This window comes from Agelaius tricolor, unplaced genomic scaffold, assembly GCF_023055355.1.
Source record: "Agelaius tricolor isolate 1412-34295 unplaced genomic scaffold, bAgeTri1.0.p SCAF_3, whole genome shotgun sequence".
NCBI classification, from domain to species: domain Eukaryota; kingdom Metazoa; phylum Chordata; class Aves; order Passeriformes; family Icteridae; genus Agelaius; species Agelaius tricolor.
Window position 1 is genome coordinate 16,811,902 of NW_027269263.1, and position 25,580 is coordinate 16,837,481.

The window sequence follows — 25,580 nt, forward strand, 5'->3', positions numbered from 1 at the left end:
TTAAAGGGCATTAAGCTTAATTCCATTATAGTACACAATTGGGTCAATTTTGCTCCTTAACACATCACAATAGAGCCTTCAAAGTTAATTAAGGAAAAAAAGGCAAGAATCTTCTGAAGTATTAGGGATAGATAGGACTGGGCTGGACTCCAGACTGAGACTGTTCTCAGCATGTAGGTAAAAACCTATTTGAGATAGTTCATGTAGGCAGAAGAGACACAGGCTGAAGATCAGTGTAATTTAGGTGGGAGGTAGATACTTGGTGTGCTGTTGTATCATTGGACATCCTCCTGATCTGGTTTTCAATGTAAAGGGGAGGATAAGGGAATGGAGCAGGGAGAAGTTATATATGACATCAGTATCAATAGAAATATGAGAATACAAGGAGACTGACAGTAGTTTTGCACAGCTCATTGTGGAATGATGGGCTGCCCCAAATTCAGGTGTGAATTTCTAAAATTTGTCAGTTCAATCATGACAAAGTATTCCCTGTTAATTTTTTCCATACTTAGAGCATATGACTTCAGATGCTTTTGTGCAGACTTTTGACCCAGGGTATGTTGAATAGCTGTTCTCATAGTGCACCCAGCATGCCAACAGTTCTGCTTTGGTTTACCAAAGAAAACTGGTTTAGTGATTCCCTTACCATTCAATATTTAGTAAAACAGCAGAGCATACTTCTTGGGCATGTTCCTTCCAGTTTGTCTTCCACCTTTTTTTTTTAAAGCTTAAAATGTATTTCTGACACAGTCAGATACATTTTCATGGTGCTTTTTTTTCTTGTTCTCTGTAGGTGAAAAAGTAGAAAATAAGCAAGTTCTTGTGAACAAATCTATGCCTACTGTGACCCAGACACCTCTGGAAGGAAGCAGTGTGCCTCAGCAGCCACAGTACAAAGATGTGCCAGTAACGTATGTTGCAATATAATTTCAGAGCTGGGAAAATTACATGAAGCAAAGTTGTCTGAAAAAATATACTCAGTTCTAGAAAACTCTCTTCTTCAAATATAACTGTATTTGGCTGTTGTTTAATTGAAGATCAACGAATTGGTAATATGTGAGGAAACTTTTGCTGTCAAGAAGAACCCATGTGACTAAAACCCCATACCTTGTCCTTTACAAGTTCAGCTTAATTCTCTATTAGTTTCTATTGCAACTCTTAAAACTTTTCTTTTCCAGAAACATGCTGTATTGTGGAACTTGTATGTAAATATATATATATATATAAATATAAAATTCTTTCTCCTCATATGTAAGTTCCATAAAGATTACAGTTTGGTCAGGAGCTTACCAAGACACAGATAGTTGTCTGTAACTTGTGTTTTGTTCATAGAAGTAAAACCAATGTTTTGGCTTCTTTTACTAGGTACAAAGGCGCCACTGATTCTTACATTGAAAAAGTAATGATTTCATCAAATGCAGAGGATGCTTTCTTGATCAAAATGTTACTGAGGCAAACCAGACGTCCAGAAATTGGAGATAAATTTAGCAGTCGTCATGGGCAGAAAGGTAAAGGACCCGTTTAATAAAAATAAATTATTGTTGTATATGCCTACTATACATACATAATGTATGTTTCCATTGATTGGTTCAGATTTTCATGAATACAGTGGTAGAAGGCCATATGCCTTTTTTTTTTTTGTTAAGTTCAGAAGATTAATTTAGCAATGATGTTTCTGAAACAAAAACGCATTAGCAAAAGCTACTCTTTGTTGATCTATGAATCTGAAAAATACATTAGTTTCCCCCAATTCAAACAAGTACAGGGGCTTTGAGGTTTGGTTGGGTTTTTTTTTTTAAGTCACAATTTGTATTTAGGTGATAGATTTGTCAGTGGGTTGTCATAAACTGGGGAGGTTCTGAACAGACAGAAGAGAGATGAAATGAGAAATTTGCAGGTCTGTGCAGGCATTCTGCTCTAAAGACAAGACTGCAGGTAGATAACTCAGAGCCGTGGTGTAAAAGGGAAGCCAATCAGGAACATAACGAGGGGTGCACCAGCAAAAAGCAGAAAGAAAGGAAATGTTTTTAAAAATACACTTAGGACATGATCTGGAGCAGCTCTGGATCTTCAGACCAAAACTTGAAAGTGAGTGCCCACTTGGAAGCTGCTTGCTGTCATGTAGTTCTCAAGTTTTAATGTTACTTGGAAAATGAAAATCAGGGACCTACCTTTATATCTGCTGAAAAACAGCAGTGAACTCCCTTGACCTGAATATAAAAAAATATGAGTATCAGATCATCCTCTGAATCTCAAAGAGTTGTAAGGTATGCAAAGGGTGTTAAGAAAGAAGTAACTGAAAACAGCCTGACTGTAACCAACTTAAAAGCATGTTTTGTTCCTATTGGTGTCAGTTTGGGACAGGTTTTGATATGTTCTCATCATTCTGTACACTTGGAAAATCAAGATTTGTAGTATTTGAAGCATGACCTTCTGTGTTAGTGTATGTGCCATGCAATTACCTGAGTTTTGTAATCTTGTTACGTTTTTAGGTCTTGTTTTGGCTTGAGAACATTGCTTGGTCTCTTGTCAGATGTGATGGAAAGGTAAAGATGTTGATGTTACCAAATCCTTTCCATTGCAGCCCATACACCCCTTGCAGTCCTGTCCTAATAACTCCTGGCCAGATATAACTGAAGTGAAATACTGCATCCCTGTCGTGAGATGCAGAGCTAACCACTGTAATTCACATTTCTGTGGTGTCCAGGTTAGGGGATCAGGATATCTACCTACAGCAGACCTGTCGATCAGAAGAGGTAAAATGGGTGCAGAAGGCAGTAGTTGATCATAGTGACAGCTGTTACCAGATACTGCCTCAAGTTTGTGTTATCTATAAGAATAGTCAACCAGCCATTCTTAATACATCCAGCTCTCTGAAAGATCACCTGTAATTCCACTGTGTCTTTCCACACACCCACAGAACTGTTTTTTAAATTTTATTTATTATTTATTTATTATTATTATAATTACTCTGTATTTTCAGGAAATACTTCCATGGTTTCTGTTGTTATTAAGGAAGAGAAACTCTTCTGCTAATAAACTCTAAACTCTAAACTCTCTAAACTCTTCTGCTTCTGCTAAGAATTGAAATGTTTTTCCTGATTGTATTTTCAAGATGGTTTTTGATCTAAAAATACAAAGCTATTCCCACTGAGTTTCCAAGTGATTTGGTAATCAGTACTGTTGAAGGTTTCAAAAAAGTAAAGAAGCAGTATTACGTACTAGACTTTCCTTATAAAACTGAGTCTAGTTCTTGCACTGCAGCCTTATAGGAGAGTTATGATAAGTGAGGGGAGGAAGAGCTTCAGAGGCAACCAGAAGGAGTTGAGTAATTGGAATGTTCAACTGCACCATTCTTCCTTTTCTGAGGGAAGATCCTCCTTCAGGAAGATTTTGTGTAGATTCTCTTTCTAATATTTTTTCAGTCTTATAGACAATGAAGTTGTACAGTGCTTAAAAACTTAGGAGCACTGTTAGAGCAATGACTATTTCTTGATACAGTTTCAGCTTTGTCTAATTAAACCCTTCTCTTAAGTGGTATGCAGTATTTTAGCAGCAAGTTATTTTATAATAATGCAATCAGTACTGTGCAGGACAAATTTTCTTATTAGAATTTTTTAAAAAAGCTTCCAAATTATATTAAAGAAGCTGCTTGATTAATCATGATAAATATTTATGGGGATTTACTTGAAAAAAATAAATAGGTTAGTTTTTTCTCCCAGTTTGGGCTATTAATGTGCACCAATTGGAATAGTTGAACAGAATGTAAATGAACTTTTTTTCATATCTCTCCAAAAAATAATAAAAAGAGTGCTCCACAAATGTAGAACCATGAGTGCAAAAGGAAGAATGACAGAAGGAAACAGAATTCTGTCAGGCAGGTTGCAGTATGGGTTCAGGGTGCTGAAGACCTTCCATATGACAAAATGCACATAAGACATCTCATAACATAGAGCAAGCAACTACCTGTGGAAATCCCATGGTATTGAAAAGCAGTATCCTTAAATGCTGTAGTAAACTTTTAGGGCACCCGTAATTACGCCTGGCACTGCATCAGGTTAACAACGGCTGATCACCCTCTATCTGTGCTTGGGACTATAATAATAATAATACTAATAAAAATCCAAAGCCATCAATTATTTAGAATGTCACTTTCAGCTTGGTTTTGGAAACATGAGTGGGAACATTGCAACAGTTGTGTTACAGAGTTTGCAGGCATGTGTCTGTAGCTGTCCCATACATCAATCTGTACTAATAATCCCTTGTGATCAGGGGAGTGTGGTCATATTCCAAATTACTACATTTTACTAAGACTCACTCATAGCTTCCTGGCAGTAGACCTCTAAGTTCACTGCCCTGTAGTGCATTATAGAAAAAGATGTTACAGTAAACAGGAGAAAGGAGGAATATGGAGAGGATACATTTGATAGATACTAAGAAAAATAACTGACAAGAACAGTACAGTTCACTGTTTTGCAGTTTAACAATACAATGAAGAAGCCAATACTGACAATAGTAGAACTGGCAAAAAGGCATGAAAAGGAAAGGGAAAACCTCTCCTTTGATAGCTTTTTAACATAACATCTAGTATCATCCTCTGATATCAAACTGGGGAAGGATCAGTCTTATCAGAAAAATATAGACAATCATGAAACAGAAATCATAATACTAACAGTTCAACTTTTTCTATTGAGACAGAATTTTTAATTCTCTTATCTTGGTCTGAATGTATGCAATTGCAACTTCAAGTGTAATTTGTGACTGCTAGCTTTAAGCCTGCCATAGAGCCATTCGAACATATAATGATCTTAAATGAGCAAGTACCTTGGTTCAGTGAGAAGAAGAAAAAGCATGTATCTGTCTGTATTGTCAGTCTTTCTTTGTGGAATATATTTATTTTCTAGAAGGCATGCATGGAGATGACATTTGATTTCATGGAATCGTAGTAGTAGTGGGTTTTAAATAATTAAATATGTGCAAAATAAGAGATTGCACAAACCGTGTCTCAAACTTTTTGATGGTCTTTTTCCTATAGTCCAAATTGATTTGTATTTCCAAGCTCTGCTTTGTAACTGGAGCAGAAGGAAGCAGAGTAAAGGAATTTAAAAAGTGTCTGGGATACAACAGATTAAATCTCACAAACCAGCTTTAGCCTTTTGTTACAGAAAAGCCTTCCATTAAATATGTAAGTAGATTTTGTAGGCCTCTATAATAGCACAGATCTATTTCACTGCCTCTGTATTTGCTGCCTTGTTTGTGTCCTCTCACATGTCAACATGGTATTGGCAAAGGTCACCGCTTCTGGCCTGTCCACCACACGTTCTTTTCACGTGAGTCTGTGTTTTAAGTACACTCCTTCCAAGCTGCCTGTAAAAGGTTGCTTCAAGGCTTCTCAGAAAGAAGTATATAGGGAGAAGGAAAAAAAAAAATCCAAACAAATGAGGCCTCCAAGGCAAATATTTTGCTTTTTTTTCATATTCATCTTCAAACTGGATGTTGCAGTAAGATCTTTGGGACTGGGACTGTCTCTGTAGTCTGTAAAGTTTTTAAGCTTCTAGTGTCTCACAAATAAATCCTCTCTGGTAGTTTTATGTTTATCCTGAACTGCAGGACTTTGTTCTCACTATGTTGCATCATATATTTTCTAGAAGGATAAAAAAAACTTCTTTTGGTTAATTATTTTGTTGTTTTAATCTTGTATTCTTCAAGCAAAGTCACTTTTCAAAGCACAGAAGGCAAAAGGATTGTTAAGCTAAAGAAGCTTCATCTGAGTTCCATACAAAGTAAATTATTATATTTCCAGATTTCCTCTTGCTTTGCTACAAGTCACAATGAGGAAAAAGTTGGACTCCTTTGATGTGAAAAAAAGCAATATAACACTTCTCTGAAAGAACATTTCTCAGTCTCTCATGTGAAAAAGGATTAACACCTCTAACAAAGGTCCTGTAGATCACAGAACTAAGCAGCAATACTGAACAGTATTCCTGAGGAGTGGAAAAATTGTATTTAAGCAAGAGATTGTTTGAACTGGCAAACAGAAGCTTTTTAATAGCTGAAGATCTAAGATAAAGGATTAAACCTTTCTGAAGTATCTGCACTTAAACAACTCTAAAGACAAGGAAGCAAGTTTAAATTCATGAAAGATGGTCTTTGTTTTCCTAAATGATCCATGTTCTTTAGTGTCACAACAAAATCCATTCACTGCATAATAAACTACATAAACATCATGACAATCCCACTCATCTAGCAAGGTCTCACCTTGCTTACTTTTTGAAATTTTTAATAGTTTGAGCATCTGCTTTCCTAACTTCATAGTGGAGATCAACTTATCTTTTTCCTTTTAATGGGTACTTGTACAGTACAGATAAGCAGAACATTTAAAATAAAACGTTAATTTTAAATGGCTACTTGTGTAATTTCCCCTCATGTTATAAGTCAGAATGAGTACTTTATCTCTAATAGAATGTCATTGGGTTTATAGTAATTAAATGGTTCAAGTGGCATTAAAAAGAATTTGCTCTTAATCAACTGCAGGAATGTCAGATGATTAGTAATTATTAGGCATCAGGGAAGGTAGGGATTTCTTACCATGTTTTTATCTTCAGGGGTTGAATTTGAGAAAATGTCAGAATGCCATTAAAACTTCCCAGACTGTTTTTTTCTGTGTATTTTTAACAAAACCACTGTTTAGCTTGCTATCTTAAGAAGAAAATTAGAGCATTTTTTATCTCAAGCAGCAAACAGGTAACCTTCTGACCTTTTCAGTAAATCCTCAACTGACCCCCTGAAATTAGCATGATTTAGCATTTTATGGCATAGAATAAAAATCTCTAATTCTGTTTCCAAATAGTGTATCCTGAACACACATTTTATTAAGCTCTTGACTCATTCAGCCATGTGTATTTTGTAAAGTTCCTATGGTTATTGTTTTACAATAGCTGCTTCCAGAAGCATTGTAAGGGTTTCAATTAATCAGCTCTTTGTGTGCTTCAGACTATGCAAATTTATCACATCAGTCCATTCAGCAGCCATGGGAAAGCAGTGTACAAATTGTATTGTCTTCTAGCACCTCCTCTCATTTAGAGTGATGTTTTTAATAAGAAAACTAATCAAGTTTACTTATGCATTATTTATCTGTTAATTTTAATTCTGTTCTTTACCTCTTATGTCAAATGGGATGTAGCAAGTGATATGATAGATCAGTGAATGATTCAGTATTGAACAAAGGTTATGTGATGCAGCACTTTTTTCTTCTAGACTTCTTTTATGCTTAGTTAGCCAACACAGTATGTAATTAGAGAGTTTTGAAGCAGCTGTGAATTTGTTGTTCAGCCTTACTAATTTTTGCAAATCTGTCACTTGTCCGTAACACACAGTGCTATGTTACTGCTACAACTTTGCTTAATTATGTGATGTTGTCTTGTTTCTCAAGAGCATTTCCAAATTCTGGCAAATCTGGCAAAGCTAAAATAGATGCCTTTCAAGTCAGTTTTAGCGCTTTTACCACCGTATCATTAGAGCGAGTAAACAAGCACGTTTAGTAACACGCTTCTTTTTATCTTGCTGATAGAAACTGGTATTGCTGCTGCTTCTATTCATGTCATCTCCTTTGCTCTCTAATGTCCCTCCTGCTGGTGGTAATTAGTTTTCTATATTAGTTGTTTTGACTTATTTGATGATTTTTTTTTTCATTTGGCATGTGTGTGTATAGAAGGCACCTTATCGTAGCCTGGTGAAAAACTTTCCCATAGTGTTGCGTTCTGTCCCTGCCCCCTCCCAGCCACCCCCTTCCCCCTCTGCACCGAACCGCGCTTTTAGTCAGGCTGTGCTCATGTTTGTCAGCAAACTGTAAAAGCAGCCACAGGAAAGGTACCAGCTCTGGAAACCTGAGTTTCTCCTGATTAGGAAAAGAAACTCAGACAAAAGTACAGGGATGAGGGGCTCTTTATGCTGTCAGTGCCTTGTGGAGGTACATGGGTTTGAGATGCTGTCAGCATTGATGCTGATAGTGTGTGTGGGGCTGGGGGCCATTGTGCATAGTCAGGGGACTGTCAGTTATTGGCTGCCATACAATAGCATTGAAAAACACTGCCCATGGCTGTTTTATACTTGCATGTTAAACCACTGTGGATGTCTGATTTAAGGTTACTCTAATTTAAACTGTTACCCTTGCATTAAGCTGCCATGCTTACTAATCCAGTTTTTTTTCCTTTTTGATATTGTAAAAGAATTTCTTAGCATTTTCACTGATTTTCCTTCTAAGGGGACATTCTAAAATAGATACACAGAAGTTTCTTTTCTAGAATTTAATTTGCTTTTCAAATGAAAAGAAATTAGATGTAGCAAGTTGCTAGGTGCTTTCTTGTTCAAGCACATAACCATCTTGTTAATCCACATTAAATAACAGATTTTGGTTTTTGTTTTGTCTGCAGCCTTTTCTGGTTGTTAGTACTTGATTCTGGTCCCAGATTAGACACACAGATATAGAATGTATAGGTGAGAGCTATTCAGTCCCACTGCAATATAGAATTTAGTCTCAAGTTGTATTACTCAATTCCAGCTGCAGCATATAAAAATTGTGAGAGGAAGGGAAGTGAATGAAACCAAATTATTCCATGTGTCCTCTATGAATGCTGAGGATCAATTTTCATGTGATGTCTAAATCAGTGACAGTTAAGAAATACCTCTAGTATTTCTTAATAGCCACAGAGCAAAACAGCCTCCTAGTTTGAGTGTGCCTTATTTATGAATATTGTATGGGGTGTAGTTGAGCAGCTCAGTTGTGAAATGCAGTTCATACTTGAACAGAATTTGGAATTTGAGGCTGTTTTAAATTCCTCTCCTTTACTGTTTTATAAGCCAGTTGCAAGTGGTCATTCCACTTAAATGGATTAATTCACTTAGTCACTTTTTTGCAGCTGTTTGCTTGCCTGGTATTGCTCTGCTGCCAAAAAAAAAAAAAAAAAAAAAAAAAGTAGTAAACTGAGGAGCTTAAAGTGCAGACCTGCGAGCATTATTCTCCTAAAGAGCTTCTGAAAGCAAGCAATTGCAGAATAAAATCAAGTTTACATTTTGAATTGATTGCAGTTACTTACTTTTAGAAGTAGGATTGTATATAGGAAATCTTTCAGCTTTTTTAACAGTTGAATGAACTTTCTTAAAACACAGGGTAGGAAGAAGCTTCTCTGTCCTCTAAATACACACAGACATGCTATAGATCTGCTACAGGCTCAGCAACTTATTAAAATACAGAAGCTTAGAACTGAGGCTTTATAGCTTTCCCTTTTTTCTTTTTTCCCTTTTTTTTCCCTCTGTAAAATAGAAACTTTATAAATGGCCTAGTAAGCGTCACATTTCTGGATTCTGTCTAAATATTTTGTTTTTAACTTCTAAGCTCATTATGCTGTCTTTGTGTTAACTTGTATTAAAATCTGTCAGCTATGACTGGTCTCATAACCACAGTCAGCGGACCAGAATAAGTTAATTATTTACTTGTGTCACTAGTGCTCTTCATCTAATGAAATGCACAGCTGTGTTAGATCTGCAGTTGGGTGTGTAGGTCCTATTGTTACACAAGTCAGCGGAGGGTAGAAGCCGCTATGATGGAGAGCCCTCAGTTCTTTCTGCTGTTCTGCCTTTCTGTGTCGATTTCATGGATCTTTTATCATTCACTTTCACACAAAACAAACAACACAGTGGCTGTCTGCTATGGGAACCAGCTTGGCATATAAAAGGTTTTCAGAGGCTAAAGTAATTTTAAGTTAGCTGAGATTTAATTCTTGGCTTACAGGTGCCATGAAGTCCAGATGCAACCTAATGCTTTCTTAGATGTTAATGCAAATAAGGCAGAATGTAGGCACTATAATACACATATAACAGAGTATTTATGTATAAAATTTAAGGCAAAAAATAGCTGTGCAAGGAAGAAATAGTGGGTTGGTTTGAGGGGTTTTGTTTTGTTTTGTTTTGTTGTTGTTTTTTTTTATTTTCAGCAAAAGATTGCTCCTTGGCAGGGAGAGCTGGAAGGATGTTATTGATTTATCACAGTAGAACAATGAAAATTAGTTTCAATAGGTTTAAAAACTAAATACAGCAGCACACACCCTTGCCCCAGATGGTTTTTTTTCTCCTCCCTTCCCCCATACTTACCATTCTCATTCTATTAACTACTGTCCCATACACCTATCCCTGTCTTGCTTGGACAGTGGAAGAGGAGCTCCCTCCTGAGCAGACGCCGATATCCCCCTGTGAACTGGCTGGCCGGGGGATGCCTTTTTAGGGATGTAACCAGTACTCTCTGTCTTCCAGGAGCCCCCTCCACTCCAGGACTGTTCCCAAAGCATGCTCTGCCACAGTTGCAGCAGGCTGGTCTCAAATAGCTTGCAGACTTTTTCAGCTCTAAAGGCTTCTGGAAGAAATTGTCCAGCTGAAACAGTAGCTTTGGTTCAAAGGAGTATGGGCTTAAGCAGCTGCATTTTAACACCTGAATTTGAATGTTAGTTCTCTTGATGGTTTATAGCTGCAGTATGTTGAACTGCAAAATTCACTATAGAAAGTTATAAGGGTTGGAAGGAAAATTTTGAGATGCATGATGGATATTTAAAATGAGTTTTCATGTTTCTGTTTATTCTTTCTGCAATATTTTTAGAGTTTGGAGGGTTTTCTTTGTTTTATATCCAATACTGATAGAGACTGAAAAAAGCTTCCAGAACTTTTAAAGGGACAGGTTGTGTTCATGGACTGACAAAATAAAAGCAGCCTGTGGAGTGGATTGCACTTTGTAATTCATTGATAGCTGTCTTTACTCTGCAAACAGATGTTATCTGAAAAAAATCTTTGTTATTTTTTATTTATTTTCCCCTACTTATCTCTGTCAAAGTCCCATTTGATGTGTTTTTATTGACAGTATTTAGCAAAGATACATATGATAAATAAAATTAAAATCAATAATTATTCTGTATGTCCAAAGGCATAACCTAAGAGGCCAAATTTCTGATTTTTTTTCTTTCATGAAATTATAGCATCAGCTTTAAAAACTGCGTCTCTCTTGGGATATTCCAGTCTGATTGGACAGAAGTTTTTAGTTGCTTCTGAAAATAGGATCCAAAGCTTTCTCCCCTAATTTGCTAACTCACAAATGACTGTGAGCATTATATAAGGGTATGCTAATTTTGCCAGTCCTGTCACTAGGGCTCTCTTCTAGTCTGCAGGTTGGGAGTACTGGTCATGGTAATGAGTCTGCGTAAAAAGTGATCCATAAGAAAGAGAGGAGGAGGAAAACACTAAAGAAAATCTGGTGATGAGCGTCAGCCCTGCTGGTGGTTTGCTGTTTTGTGAATTGAAATGTTTTCTCTTCTGCAGGGGTGTGTGGACTGATTGTTCCTCAGGAAGACATGCCGTTTTGTGATACAGGGATCTGCCCAGATATCATAATGAACCCTCATGGCTTCCCATCGCGTATGACAGTGAGTGGGGCTGCTCCATTCACACGACACTGTCCCCCAAGAGGGAAAGAGAAGGGGATCAGCCACTAAAGACAAAAAAGCTTTAAGTGTGATTTCACTGAGAATATTCTCCAGTCATCATGCCAGCACTTGCTCTGCTCTGAGTAGTCAGCCTTCTGTTTCACTGTTTTGAAACATCCTACTGTAAAAGGAGCAGGGTTGCAGGCTCTTTGTGCATCATTCCCATTTTGTTCTGTGTCGAGTTAAGAGGGATGCTACTGAATACTTCACTTGGCGCCTTTTGTGTTTGAAAATTTCTTGTTCTTCCTTCCCTATTGCCTGTGCCTACTAATCTGGCTGGGGCAGACTGTGAGGTGAAGGTTGGAGAGGAGCTTCAATTAGAGATCCAGACGTGTAAAACTTCTTAAATTATACACACCTCCCTGGAACTGAGGCGAGTCTTGCACCTGTGCTGCAGAGTCACTGCCTGCTAAACACCTCGCTGCCTGGCCTTTTTGTGGGACCTCAGTGCTTCCTTCATACAGCCTCTGATCTTTCTTCCTTTGTTAGCATCTTCCCTTCTATTCCCCCTGCTGCACTGCAGCAAATCAAGTCTCCATGGCTGTTTCCTACAGCAGAAGGCCACACGGATCCTGCCCATTTTTCACATAACTGGAAGTGGAACTGCCTGACTTGGTACCTTAAGGGTGTTCCCAAACCCTGTGATGAGTCCAGTTTTCCCCTTCACGCAGGAGTACTCCTGGCTCTTGGGCTGCTTCCACTCCTCCTGTTGCATGCAATAGCCCAGGCTGCCATCTGGGACACTTTCTCTGATTAACTTGTGCTGTGAGCAATCCAGCAATTTGCTTGTCCCAATGACCAGGCTGCTAACTCTGCTTTTCTTTGACAGGTAGGAAAGTTGATTGAACTCCTGGCTGGAAAGGCTGGGGTGCTTGATGGCAGATTTCACTATGGAACAGCTTTTGGTGGGAGTAAAGTTAAGGATGTGTGTGAAGATCTTATTCGCCATGGTTATAACTACCTAGGGAAGGACTATGTAACATCTGGGATCACTGGGTAAGAATCTGCTCTTTAGATTTAGGTGTTTCAGGAGAGTGGGGAAATCCTGTTGAGGCACATCTGAAAAATCTTCTCATGTCTCAGAGCTCAGGAACTTTCTCTTGTTTGAAAACTGCTCTGTGAGATTGAGAAAAGAGGCTGAAGAATAGTGTGCATTTTGGTTTTTTTTTTCTTAGAAACATTTTGTGGTTCCACATTTTAAAAATTGCTAGTGTATGTGTGGCTGTAATGGGAATGGCCCTTGTGAAAATTTCTCAAGTTTTACTGCCTGGCAAAAAAAAAAAAAAAAAAAGCTAAAAACAAGGCTTTCTTGTTGAGAGACAGGAAAAATTTCATATTTCTGTCAACAGAAAGTCTTGCATATGCTTGAAATCAGATAAGCATTTTCATGTTGACTTTAATAGTACTCTAAATATGGATTTGGAGGCAAGCATCTGTTCTTGGGAATATTTTGTGTGTGCTCTTTTTTCCTTTTTCCTTTTTTTTTTTCTTTCGATTACACAATGTTTCAGTCTGGCATAATACTCTAATCTGCAAACTTCCTGCTGTGTTGATCAGACTGGCTTCTGAGACACAGAGTTCAAAGAACATAAGATAGTTTAGGAACAGGAAAAGGCCATATGGCTTCACATGCCTGCCCTTCCAAAATGTATCTTAATCCTACCTTCCTGCTATTTTTATTATCCTTCCAGTCCCCTTCTTCTCAAGAAGCAAGTTTAGGTCTCTCTTGCAAGTTTTTTTAATATACTTTTTATTTTAATTGCCTTTCCTACCAACTTATTCCATATGTTGCTTCTCTTTTTGTTTCAGAGATACAATTTTATTTTCCTTATTCACTCCATATTCCATAAATTGTATATCAAGTATCCTGGTGCTTGAAACACTTCCTGTTTGTATATCATGGTAGCTTTTAAAAAAATCTGACTAATCATGTTTCCTAGGGAGAATAAAATCATCTAGCTGTAAAAATCCCCTGTCCCCAAACTTCAACTTTGAAGGGCCCTATTTAGAGACTTTGTTTAAGGATACTGATACTTTTTTTCAAGCAAATTACAGAGGCTTAATCTGTTTGTTATGAAACTTGAAGGCAGATTTCATAAGAATGTGAAAGTTTGTGGATTTCAAATGTCTAATGAAGTTTTATTATTTTCTTCAATAGCAACTTTTGGAATAACACTGCATAACGTCAGTAATGACTCTGAAAGGGTATAATACTGTTGTCTACTGATTGTTTTTACATTGCATTTTACCTTTTTTTTTTCTTTTCCCTCAAACAAGTTGTGGCCATGTTGAGTCGGTCAGTGTTAACTCTGGTCATTCTTAGTGCTGTAGGTGGTAGCTGGGTGAAGGTAGCTGGGAAATGACTGAGTGCTTTTCACTGGTTGCTTTCTGATCCTTAGGTGCTTACACTCTTCTTAGAGTTAGGGGCGTTTTAAACACAGAAATCTTTAGCCATTCTCCAGCTCACAGAATGGAGTAACACCCTCTGTACTGCTTGCAGATGTTCTCAAGCTGATGAAAGTGCCTAAATACAGTTCTCAAGAGCCCTTTACCCAGCTCATCTGAGCCCCCAGGGCCAGCCAGGGCAGCAGTCTTTGTTCCTTGGATGCAGCTGCTGGGCAGTGCTGCCAGGGCAGCTGTGCTGATGCACAGCCACTTAAGGAGGGCTTTCACCCATCTGGGCCTTGGGTTGTGCCTCAGGGTGTTGTGTAGGGAGAATAAGTGGATGAGGACGCTGTCAGGCTCACAGTGTGCCAGGGCTAAGTGATTCTTGCAAATACAAATTCTTAAAATGCTCCTACAAAAAGGATGTTTTGAGCATTTATGCTGGATGTATTTGCTTACATATATGCTTACCTTTATGAAGGAATGTAAACAGAAATACCCTAAGTCACTCTTCAGAGTCTGAGACATTTACCGTCCTTCCTGGCTATTGATGACACTGTTGAAACACTCCTGTATAGATGCAGAGGAGGGGCTTATCATGTTACAGCTGACACAGGTACCTGCAGCTGTGGCAGCATGTCTGCACAACATAAGACCAGAGTTCAGGAGCTTGTTCCTTGCTGCAGTGGAGACAGCAGCATGTGGTGTTGGCAGTATACTGCCTCTGTGTTCAGAAGATTTCCCTGAAAGAGGTTTCAGACTGGTTGCCCAGAAAGCCCAAACACATTTTTCTAGGATTCATTATTTTCAAATTGTTTCATATTTCTTCTGTACATGACACCCTTGCCTCTCTTAAGGTAGATGTGTGCTAACTGTGGTTGTCAGTTTTGCTTTGCTTTTTATTCTTTCAGGGAGCCTTTGGAAGCATATATCTATTTTGGTCCCGTGTATTACCAGAAACTGAAGCACATGGTGTTGGATAAAATGCATGCAAGAGCTCGAGGACCCAGAGCAGTGCTCACCAGGTATTATTACAAGCTGAGTACAAAATTCTTGTGTATGTGCAGAAGTATGCCCAGCTGACTGATTGCTATAAAACTGAGCCTTTTTACCTTGTGGTACTTTGCATGAAATGCTCTGAACTGTTATTACATTGTTGCAGACTAAAAACTCTCGACAGTAGACTGTGGCAAGAGGTTGTTCTGAAGGTTCAGGTGTGCTCTATGTGGTTCAGAACTTGAGTTTGCTTCTCAAACTACTGCTAGCAGCTGGTAAAAACATCATCTCTGATTGACTGTACACACTGTGGGCCCTTCCTGTCAAATTGCTCATATCATAGGTATTTTAAGAGGTTTGTTTGGTATTTTAGCTCATATTGTAGGTATTTTTCTTTAACAAAATCAGTTATGAGTAGAAGGAAGACATTTTAAAGTATGATCTAATATTTCAACATAGTTTTGAGAAACCGTTTGGGGAAATTGAACCCTCCTGGTTTTACTGGTGCTACTTACTTTTTCTCCTTAAAGCCAAGGTCTGTGTCTCCTTGCACTCATGTTCAAAGTTTCTGATATTCTTTGCTCACGAAAGAGTTTACTGGCACAGGCTTTGCTTTGGGGATGCTTCTAAGGTATCATTTAGTTCACCTCTCTCCATCACAATACGATTATTTACTGAAACTTGCCAGAAAATTAAATTCCAGCTCATCTTAAAAGATTATTCCAAATGTCTTTTGCCAGTCTCTCTGGGCTATTATGTCGACCCTTATACCTCACCTCCTGCATGGTGGCACCTTTTTTTTTTGACCAGTCAAAACTTGTACTGATTCTGACTGTAGCAATCTTTGTATTGTTTGTAAGATGTAAGCACAGGCATGTTTATGCCTTACTCTTCCCTATAACAAGTATGATTTGTATTCTTTAATTCTTCATTTATTTTTATGTCCCTGATCATGTGAGGATCCACCACTCTTGCTTTGCCTGGCTGCACAACAGCTCTTAGTAAAGTGCAGCTTCTACCTATTGATGTGCTGTTAGAGAAAGGAGGGGCAGGTCTCTGCTATACTGGATACAGAGGTGTCTTCCTCTTTGGCTTTTCATTGCTTATATTCTATGCCTTTTTGCTTTCCAGCCTCACACTGTCTATAGGACAAACTTGTGCTTTCCATGGAAATAAACCAGTGGTTGAACTGGGAAAGAAATAGTGAAAAGATTTTGTAACTCTTGTCTGAACTTTTTCATCAACCACATTGAGAAAAGGAGGTGTAGCACAACTACAGGTGCTGCTTGCCTATATGAACATAAATTATATTCCCAAATAATAGGCTGTCTGTCCTATTTTCTGTTCTTCAGTGTGTTAAGCATTATATTGGTCCTTCACATGAAAGTGAAAACTCTGTCTTAGCTAACAGTACACAGGATTTACTGGAACTCCTGGCTTACCCAAATCCCTTGATCTGCCTTTGTATTGCCTCCCCAACTTCTCAGCTGTTCAGAGACACTGAATTTAAGTGAAACCTTAGTACCAGGACAATGTAATGTTTATATGTAAAGATGAAGTTTGTGTGATTTCCCCCATTATTTCCTTTCTGCAAATTCGTTGTTCAGTCAGTAGCATCATACTATTTAGCTAGGGCTCCTTATTTGACTTTCAAGAAAGCTAGTGGATGTTCAGTTTATGCTGCCTCTTGACTAGTCTTTCAGGAATTTTCTTTTTTCTCCTGAAATAATTACATATTTGTTACTGCCATTGCCTCTGCTGAGAGAGTCGGCCTTGCCAGCTTTCGTATTCGCTATTGTTTTATCATCCATTGCACTTCCTGGAGAGTAGATTGCATCTAACATTCTTTTTTGATTTTAAAAGTAATCCTGTAACAGCTTCCAATGTGGAGTTTGGCTGTCATTGTCTTGAAATGCATTTTTTTATATATCAAATGTACCCTAAGTGACAGAGCAAAGCTGTATTTCCATCTGGAAGGAGGCAGAATACTTGAGCTTCTTGATCATCACTGATTCTAGCTATTGTTCTGATTAAAACAAGACTTTGAAAAATTGCTAAGCAGCACTCTTTGTCAACCATGGTCAAACCCACCAGGATGTTGCCCTCTGGACTAGTACTGGAAGTGAAAGGCAATCCTTAATTTCAATGCCATGGGTAGTTGACAATGTATAAGACAGTTCTATATGTGGTGTTGCTCAGATACCCAGTCCTGCTGAATCTTTTTAATAGAAAACCTGCTTTTAATTTTTCTTACAAGAGAGCAGTGTAAGCTTTCTGCATGCAGAGTTGTTTTGATGGACATTGTCAGAGCTGCCACCTCTGTGTCTTTGGACATGTCAGATGTGCCAGGTCCTGTTGTGCTGCAGGGGAGCAATGGGACAAACAACGCTCGGGGCTCCCCTCTGTGCTCTGGGGCTCTGCGAGCATGGGATGCCCTCCTCCTTCAAGCAGGGTTTTTAGGTAATGTTCCACTTCTTGGAGATCAGTGTTTCAGCAAACAACTCCATTCAAACTAGTCACTTGTTCTCCCTAGCAGGCACAAAGGAGATCTGCTGAGACCATGAAGGCAGACTTATTTCCCCCACTGGCCAGTGAAACAAAGTAGAAGACCGTTCAGCTGAACCCACTGTTCTTGCAGAAAATGTAGAATTAATGTCAATAAATTCTTAATGTGCTTAAAAACACTGAAGTTAATTGTTTTATGCTTTTTTTGTTCTAAAAGCAACAGTTGTATTGAGTGAAGATCACTTCTTTTTTTTATTTAAAGCATCACTGCGTTTTATTTAGCATTTGAGGATTTTAGGAACTTACATATTTCCTTAATATTAAAAATATCTCTTCTTCTTGATATTCCCAATCTTGTTTTCAAGAGTCTGCTTTGTTTTCTGATGTTATATTTAGAATAAAGAAAGAAGTTAGTCACCCAGGGAACAGCTGCAGTGTACATGTGTATAGTGGGAAAGGGGAAGCACAGATGCTTTATAAGTACCGTTTTAACATTTTAAACAACTTTTTATATGAAGAATTTTAAAACTTGTGTGAGCTGGAAGAATAATCTGATAATCTTAGGAAGCAGAAGATAGACTCATTTCAAAGTTCAATATTCAATCTCAATATTGAAATTTTTGGTACCTTAGAGAAGACTACTTTTTAGGTAGGTGGAATTTTGTTTTGTTTTCTTTCAATGAGGTCAGAGACAGTGGGAGTGAAATTTGACAGCTAAAGGTTCAAGTTGGATTTTTTTTATTAAGGGAGCTTTTTGTAATTTTTTTAATGGAATTTCATCTGCCTTGAAAATGTTTACCCTGGATCTGTTGGAAGACCTATGGCATATCTAGGCATGGCGTTGAGGCCCCATACTACTTCCAGAGGTTTTATCTTGCCATAATTGGGGTGAGACTTTATTTGGGCTCACATTTCTAAAACTATTTTATCCTGAGCAACACCACCAGGTGAAACTGCTGAAAGCAGACTAGTGTATTAAATAATATTACAGAAGTCAGTTCATAAAAACAGCTCGGGCACTTCTAACACCATAGCAAATACCTGGTTCCTTGGAGATCCAAACTGCTTTTAAAGTCTGCCTCTTGGCACTTCACAAGAGAAAATGCATTCACCACAGGGTTAGCCTTTAAAACAGCATCTGAACAGTGATGGTGCCATCATCTGGGGAGGGGGCCCTGGGGAGTTTAATCAGGATGTAAACAACTTCTATCCATTCTCCCAACAGTGGGAAAAATGGAAGGTTATATGAATGAAAAGGACAATTTGAATTACAAGCAGATTCGTTTTAAGGTTCCACTGTGGTCAGAGTAAGAGAAACTACTTGCCCCTAAAAACAAATACAACTTGCATCTTTAAAAGGTATTTTGGTGTGGTAATTAGGCTTAGTTTTTACATGTTACAAAAGATTATTAGATGTTGAAGGCTTTTATAAAATCTTTCCCGTGATTTGCAGCAAGTTGGCAAAATCTTATTTTTATTATCTTTAGTAAGCTTAAAAAATTCAGTTGTTAGAAATAATAGAAACAAAATATACTCCAAAAGTAATGGGCCAGATATGTCATTGTATATTTTATGTGGATTACACTGCTACAAGTGTCAGAAACAGCACATAAACATGAGGTTCAGGGAGCAGTGAAGCTCAGTAACTTCTTTTAAATTCCTTCTCTTTGCCATCATGTTTCAGGGAATATACTAAGATGGAAACACTCATTAAAATGCATACAGTATATTAGGGCTGTAGGAATTCAGGATTGTTTTTGTTTCATAGTTTGCTCTGATATTTGCAACCTACATACTACATCATTGTACTGGTATATGAGAGTAGAACTGATACTATGAACCTGCAGAATGACAAACAAGAGGTTAAAAGTTTTGATTGTCTTATGCAGTCTTAATGTTAGATTATATACAGTACCTTATTTTTTTACTTCAAAATCTTTAATGTATACTTGATTGCTTTATTAAAATTTTCCTCTAGCACCATAAGGACAGGAAGTCTCCTCAGACAATAAATAAAAGTTTGACTTGTGTACAGCAACCTAGAGAACACAAAAATCAGTCTATTAACCATCATACATGAAAAAAATAAACTGGATAAATGTTACTTAAAAAAAAATAGCATTTCAATAATGAGTTAGCAATATATATACTACTCATTTGCTGACTTATTTGGGTGTTCCCTCACAGATCAGAACCATCTTTATTTTAGAAATTAGTTTTAGGTGTAGTTCATCTGAAGCATTAGGTTGATGATTGATTCATTAACTGCTGAAAATCATTTCATTTTGTTGGCTACAAACGATAATGTCTCATCAAGAAAAATGCCGAATCTGTGTCCAGATTGTCTTGGGTACTCTTAGACATCTTTATGTTTTCACTTATTCAGCTGCATTCTGAGAGGTAAAGAGCTGTGGCCTGGTGCTGCAGTTGCCACTCAGAGAACTGCATCATATTGCAGGTACGGGAGCAACACATTTGTGAGATCAGCAGTTCTGGTTTGTAATGTCCATCAACCCTGTGTTGTTCCAACAGTTTGAAGACAGCCTAGAGTCATAGAATGTATGTTTTGGAGTACTTACTACATTTCTCAAATATTTATTTCAAAGGCAACCCACTGAAGGTCGATCCCGTGACGGTGGTTTACGTCTTGGAGAGATGGAACGGGATTGTTTGATAGGTTATGGAGCCAGCATGCTTTTGTTGGAGAGGCTGATGATTTCAAGTGATGCCTTCGAAGTGGATGTTTGTGGCCAGTGTGGCTTGCTAGGGTACTCTGGATGGTAAGTTGTCAAGTGCCTCTGTGTAACAGAACCTTGCCCTTGATTGCAGTGCTTCTCAGTTTTCAAGAGCTCACAGGCACCAATTAACAATCTCATGCACTTTAATCAAAAAGTTCAAAATTGGCATTTGGGAAAATGGTGACAGGGGATGGTTCTTTATTGTGGTCTGATTGAAATTAGGACTGAATTGAGTGTGTGGTCAATGGGCCAGGGATCTCTCCTGTTGTGGGGGCACAGGTGTTCTCTTCCACAGCTAGGCTGTTCCCTTCAGTCTGTCTGCTGACCTTCCATTCCAGTGCTGACCTTCTGTCCCACCCTTGCAAGGGACTACTAAGCACCCAATCCCATATATCATCTGTATTTTGAAACAGGGAGGAGAGCAGTGTCAATGTACTTCATGGTTCTGCCAGCAGAAATGAGGATACTGGCTGGGCTACTAACACATCTTCCTGCTGCAATGCCATGTTGAACCTCACAAGGCTGAAAAGTGAGAGTGGGCACAGAAGAATAGGAGAAGAAAGCAATATCTACTGCTTTCTTGTTCTCTAGCTACAGTGTTCATAATCCCATGCATTTGGTTTTCTTTGGCTGTTCCCCTCCCAAATGCCTTTTGCTTTGTAATCTTGTGAAACAAGGAGTTCCTTCTCAAAGCATCAGGCAAGTGCACTGATCCCATGTTGGAGCTTGAGAGACAAGCAGCTGCCTTGTGGAAAGCCTGTTTGGAAATCCAGTAAGCTTCTGCCTGTATGCCTTGTCTCTAGGAAACTTCTCTCTAGACTGGCTAATGGTCTTGCTGGTTTACTCTGAGACCTAACACAGTACTGAGCTGGTCTCCTGAAAACAAACTGGTTTTTAATGTAGGGGAAGCATAAAACTAAATGAAAAAGCTGTGTGTAACTCACCACGTGTAACTGGGTTTTGCTTAACTGTCTCTTCTCTCCAGCAATTTTTTGATGTTAGATTTAAAGTTGTCTTGTAGCATGCTGAAAATACCCACTCTTATTGGAAGATAGACAAACTTCTCTTTATAGTCTTAGAGGTCTCTGAGGGAGATGTTTTGCTTTGACCTGGTTTTGTTTTAGGCAAGCAGAAAACAGACTTGTGAGACCAATAGGAGTTTGAGATACAATGTTCTTGCAAGGTTTGCAAAAACAGGTGACCTGAAATCCCATGACTAAGGGAAGAAAAAATAAATGGTGCACATTCAAGTTAAAAGGTACTCTAATATTTATGTTGGGAAAAGATAGAGAACTAAAAGGAGGAGGAGAAAGATTAATTTCTAAAAAATTAATAATTTTTTAGAAAAAAAAAACAAAAAAACACACTTGGAAACTTAAGACGTCTTGGTTATCAGCATTAATTTAATGGGAGGAAAAGGAAATTGGACTTAATTCACTTCAGTGTCTCAAGTGTGATTTTTCTATGATGTAATGAAGTAGGAAATTAAGGTGTATTCTCAGTTTGTTGATGTGTAAAGGTGACAGCTACTGTTTCTGCCCTTGGTCAGACCTTTCTTCTGAAGCATGTGGCTTCTGGCCAGAAACCAAGCACCACCTTTGTCTGCTCACAGCAGCAGCTGCTCTGCTCCTGGGGAAGCAGATGTTCAGACAGAGGTGGGTAAACACATGTAATCCAGAGGAGAGATGAGCCCTTCTCTGGGCATCCTAAAATTGGTGATTTTCAGCTAGGCATGGTCCTGCTGGCTCTTGTGCCATAACCCTTTTTGAAAGTCCTATTTTTCTTGAGGGTGTGTTCAGTGTACGTAAGAGGGGAGGCCTTTTTTCTGACCCAGGTCTCTCAAAACTACTGCAGTGCAAATAATTGTACGAAGTAATGTAAAAGGAAGGACATGCCATAAGTCAAAGAAACAACCACTTCTAACTGTGTAAAGCATTGCCCTTAAAAAAATCTCACATGCAGATGTAGCTCAATTATTTTTTCAATAAGACCTTGACTTTTAGAGCAGTCCTTGAAGATTTTCACAGTCCACAGAAAGTGGAAGTACCTTGAAGAAAATTAGGCATTTGAACTTTAAAAGTAATACATTTTATTTTTAAGGTGTTGCTAATACAATTAATTTTTTGAAGTTCGTAGCAAAGTTAACTAACTCCTTAAATAATTGTGAAAGAAGCTACTGTCTCAGACAGAGCCAGACATTCTTGCAATCTGATTCTGTGAAAAGCTGTCTGATGTGTGAGGGTAATCAATAAGAGAGCTTCTGCTGAATTTTATGCTGTGTCTACCAATATCTGAGGTAAGTGGCCCTATAATGAGCATCACAGTAGAGACGAAGTCATTATGAGAAACTTCCAAATGGGCCTTTTCAGTGACTCAGGCATTAATAAGACATTGCTGCAAGAAACCTTTTAGAAACATTGTTTGTGGCTGGCATTAAGGGCACTTGTCTTAGGAAGATGAGCCCTTCCTCTCAGATAAGTACTAGCCCCTGGGTATGTTTTTCTGCAAGATAGTAACAGCAGATCAGTGTTGGGGCCTGAACTGGTATTTTCACAGGGGAGGAGGACTCTTGTGGCAGTGATAGAATTTGTCCCTGTTAAAAATGTGGTTGAAACTTACTATGATTTACATGGGTTTATGCAGATTTTCCAACTGAGCTGTTGGAAAGGTACTTAGGAGCAGAACTGCACTGAATGCCATGAGCAAAATTTGGTTCTTTTTTGATGATAATTTATTCTGATCTCTCAAGTATTTGCATTTTAAACCAGACATGAAGAAAAATTTTATTTCTGGTCCAGATCCAGCCTTGAATGGTATAGTTGCCTTTTTCTGACCAGTTTAGTGTCAATTCTAATACTAAATGGTCTTTAATGTACTTGTTTCTGTGATCTCTGTTTGACGGAGTTTTGTGCTTACTGCGCCTTTCTGGGTGGTCCCCATCGAGTACAAAGCAGGCCCAGAATGGCGTAGGTTTGAGCCTGGGTGCAGTGAGTAGTCTCTGCTTCTCAGTCTCTAGGAGGTGTAATCAGATGCCAGACGTGTGCTTATAGCAGAGAAGTTGTGTCTCATCAGGCTTCCAGGGCCTGCAAGGAATTCTATCTCTCCTATAGAAAGCAATTGCTTGCTTGCCATTGCTGGAGAACAGCTCCCATTGAGGTCACTTCCTCCCACCATAAAATGTACCTATCCCTATAAATAGGGACTAGGGAAGTAGTTATAAACCTGCATTGACTGTGAGCCTTATTCTGTACCATGGAAGCGTGCAGGAGTTTTGCTAATTCCTCCTTAATTGGATCTTCAGACTGTTATGACTTTATGGCAGAAATACAAATTTGAAACACAGGAACAAAAAAACGGAGCTTTGTTAAACCATTAGGAAGTGCTGAGTCACTCTTTGTTCCCAAAGGAGTGGCTTTCTCAACTGTCCAAAACCAGAAAATTTAATATAGAGGAGAATGAAGAAATAGGGAGGTTGGAAATGGGTTTTTATAGGAAATATTTTCTACCACCACTGAATTTGAGTCCAAATACTGTAAAGATGGCTGACTAGCCTGTTTATTCCTTATATAGTCACGGTTATATCTATTTGGCAAAAAATCCCTTTCTCTCTGAATTTTAAGATCATTAGAGCAAAGAGCACAAAGAGTATGTGTTAAAGCAATTTTACTGAGTTTCTGTGATGACTAAAGTTTAAAGATCTAAGATGAGAAGGGCCTCTTTTCTGGAAAGTGCAATGATTTGAGACATTATAGGGTGAAATTGCATATTAAAAACCTCCTTTCTTCCTGACTCTTCTTTTTGTGACATACATGTAGCATGGAAATTGGACCGTTAACCATTTTTTCAGAAGCACTTGGCTTTGTTCACCTCCTTTCTGTCACTGTGCAGTGCTGAATTTATGTGAGTGCTGAAGAAGCAGAAGTCAGTCCTGTTAGGTCTGGAGCACTGAGTGATTGCCCTCCTAGAAAAGTGCAGGTTTAACATTAAGCTCCTATTGATTATTTAAGGACTTTAAAGCTATGACTTAAGCACTAAAATGTGTCTCAAGCATTTGGTGTTTCTAGGACTGTGGAGAGTGTTTAAATGTAGATGGATAAAACAACAGTGGCAATTGGGTTTTTTCAGCAGAAGTTATTGACCAACTCTTAATTTTTGTTTGTTTCCCTAGGTGCCACTACTGCAAATCTTCATGTCATGTGTCTTCTCTGCGCATACCTTATGCCTGTAAACTCTTATTCCAAGAGCTGCAGTCCATGAACATCATACCTAGGCTAAAACTTGCTAAGTACAATGAATGAACAAGATGAAAAAGACCCCAAAAAAGTACCTTAAGGAATTATATGAAAATCCAGCATATCTCACTGGGAGTTTTTTTGGTCAACAGGAATAAACTCTAAAATCTGAATGAAGGGAGGTGCAAGACAGTAGGAAATCTTTCTTACATATCCTCCTTGTGTTTAAACTGACATGGATGAGTCTGTTGGTGAAATACACCAGGAGCAGTTCTGAAGCCTTGATTAGTCATGAACAGGACATGTGGGAAATGAGGAGTAAGGCCATGGTCCAGCAAAGTACTTGGATCACTTCAAAAAATCCCATGCTTGTGTTTGAAAAGGTCTTTGCTGGGCTAGTCATAAGCAGAGCTAAATACACATCTTATTCATAGAGGTTAAAAATGTTTTCCAAACCATTGTAATAAATGTTTTAAATAATACTGGCTGAATATGTTGACAGTTGTGTAAGGATGGTAAGGTGTTAAAATGTCTAAACCATTTTCTGTTCCTAAAGCATGTTCATTAAAGTGTTAAAATTTTCTAAAATAGTGTCAGTGTTAGAGAAATGGAAGTACTTTCTCAAGGGCTTGAGATCAGACATTTTGAGTGAGATTTCAACATGCAGGTGCATTTGTGTGCCAGCAGTGGTGTGCTTGTACAAGGTAGTATGTTGTCAACTAAATGTATGCAGTTTCCATGAAGTTCAGGGGAGGAGGTAACTGCATATGTAGCAAGTGCATGATACAGCACACAGATATCCATTCCATTCCTACTGATGGTAGCAGATCTGATAATACACTGGCTCAAAGTCCTGAAAAGACAGGCTGCAAACACTAGGTAATGATCATTACCTAGTGTGCTGTCATAGGACTCTAGAACTCTTTTTAAAATATTAACATAGCAAAAACATTTTAAGAACAAAACAAAACCGAACCTATGAAGAACAAATCCTTCTCTGACAGTGAAGCAGGTTTGAATGACCTGAAAGGATTTAGAAGGGGAACAGCTGGATTGTTTTCATGAGGTCTAAGGCCTAAAACTAAAACAGCGGATGAACTAAGAATCATTTAGTACTCTAAACTGACGAGCCCTTATTCAGAAAAGCATGCAGTTAACTTTTTAAGCAAAGGACATCAACATGCAGACTTCCTTCAGTG

General features: G+C 38.3%; 1 protein-coding gene across 2 annotated transcripts in view; it reads left to right on the forward strand.

Annotated features, from left to right (window-relative positions):
* Nucleotides 1-24,969, forward strand: part of POLR3B (RNA polymerase III subunit B) — a 72,182-nt gene extending 47,213 nt beyond the window's left edge. For both annotated transcript variants that reach the window (XM_071422693.1, XM_071422694.1), the window contains exons 22-28: nt 794-911; nt 1,366-1,508; nt 11,362-11,465; nt 12,355-12,521; nt 14,822-14,935; nt 20,018-20,191; nt 24,318-24,969. In XM_071422693.1, coding sequence (XP_071278794.1) covers nt 794-911; nt 1,366-1,508; nt 11,362-11,465; nt 12,355-12,521; nt 14,822-14,935; nt 20,018-20,191; nt 24,318-24,447 — 950 coding nt within the window. In that variant the 3' untranslated portion in view covers nt 24,448-24,969. The remainder of the gene's footprint in view (nt 1-793; nt 912-1,365; nt 1,509-11,361; nt 11,466-12,354; nt 12,522-14,821; nt 14,936-20,017; nt 20,192-24,317) is intronic.
* Nucleotides 24,970-25,580: the final 611 nt, after the last annotated feature.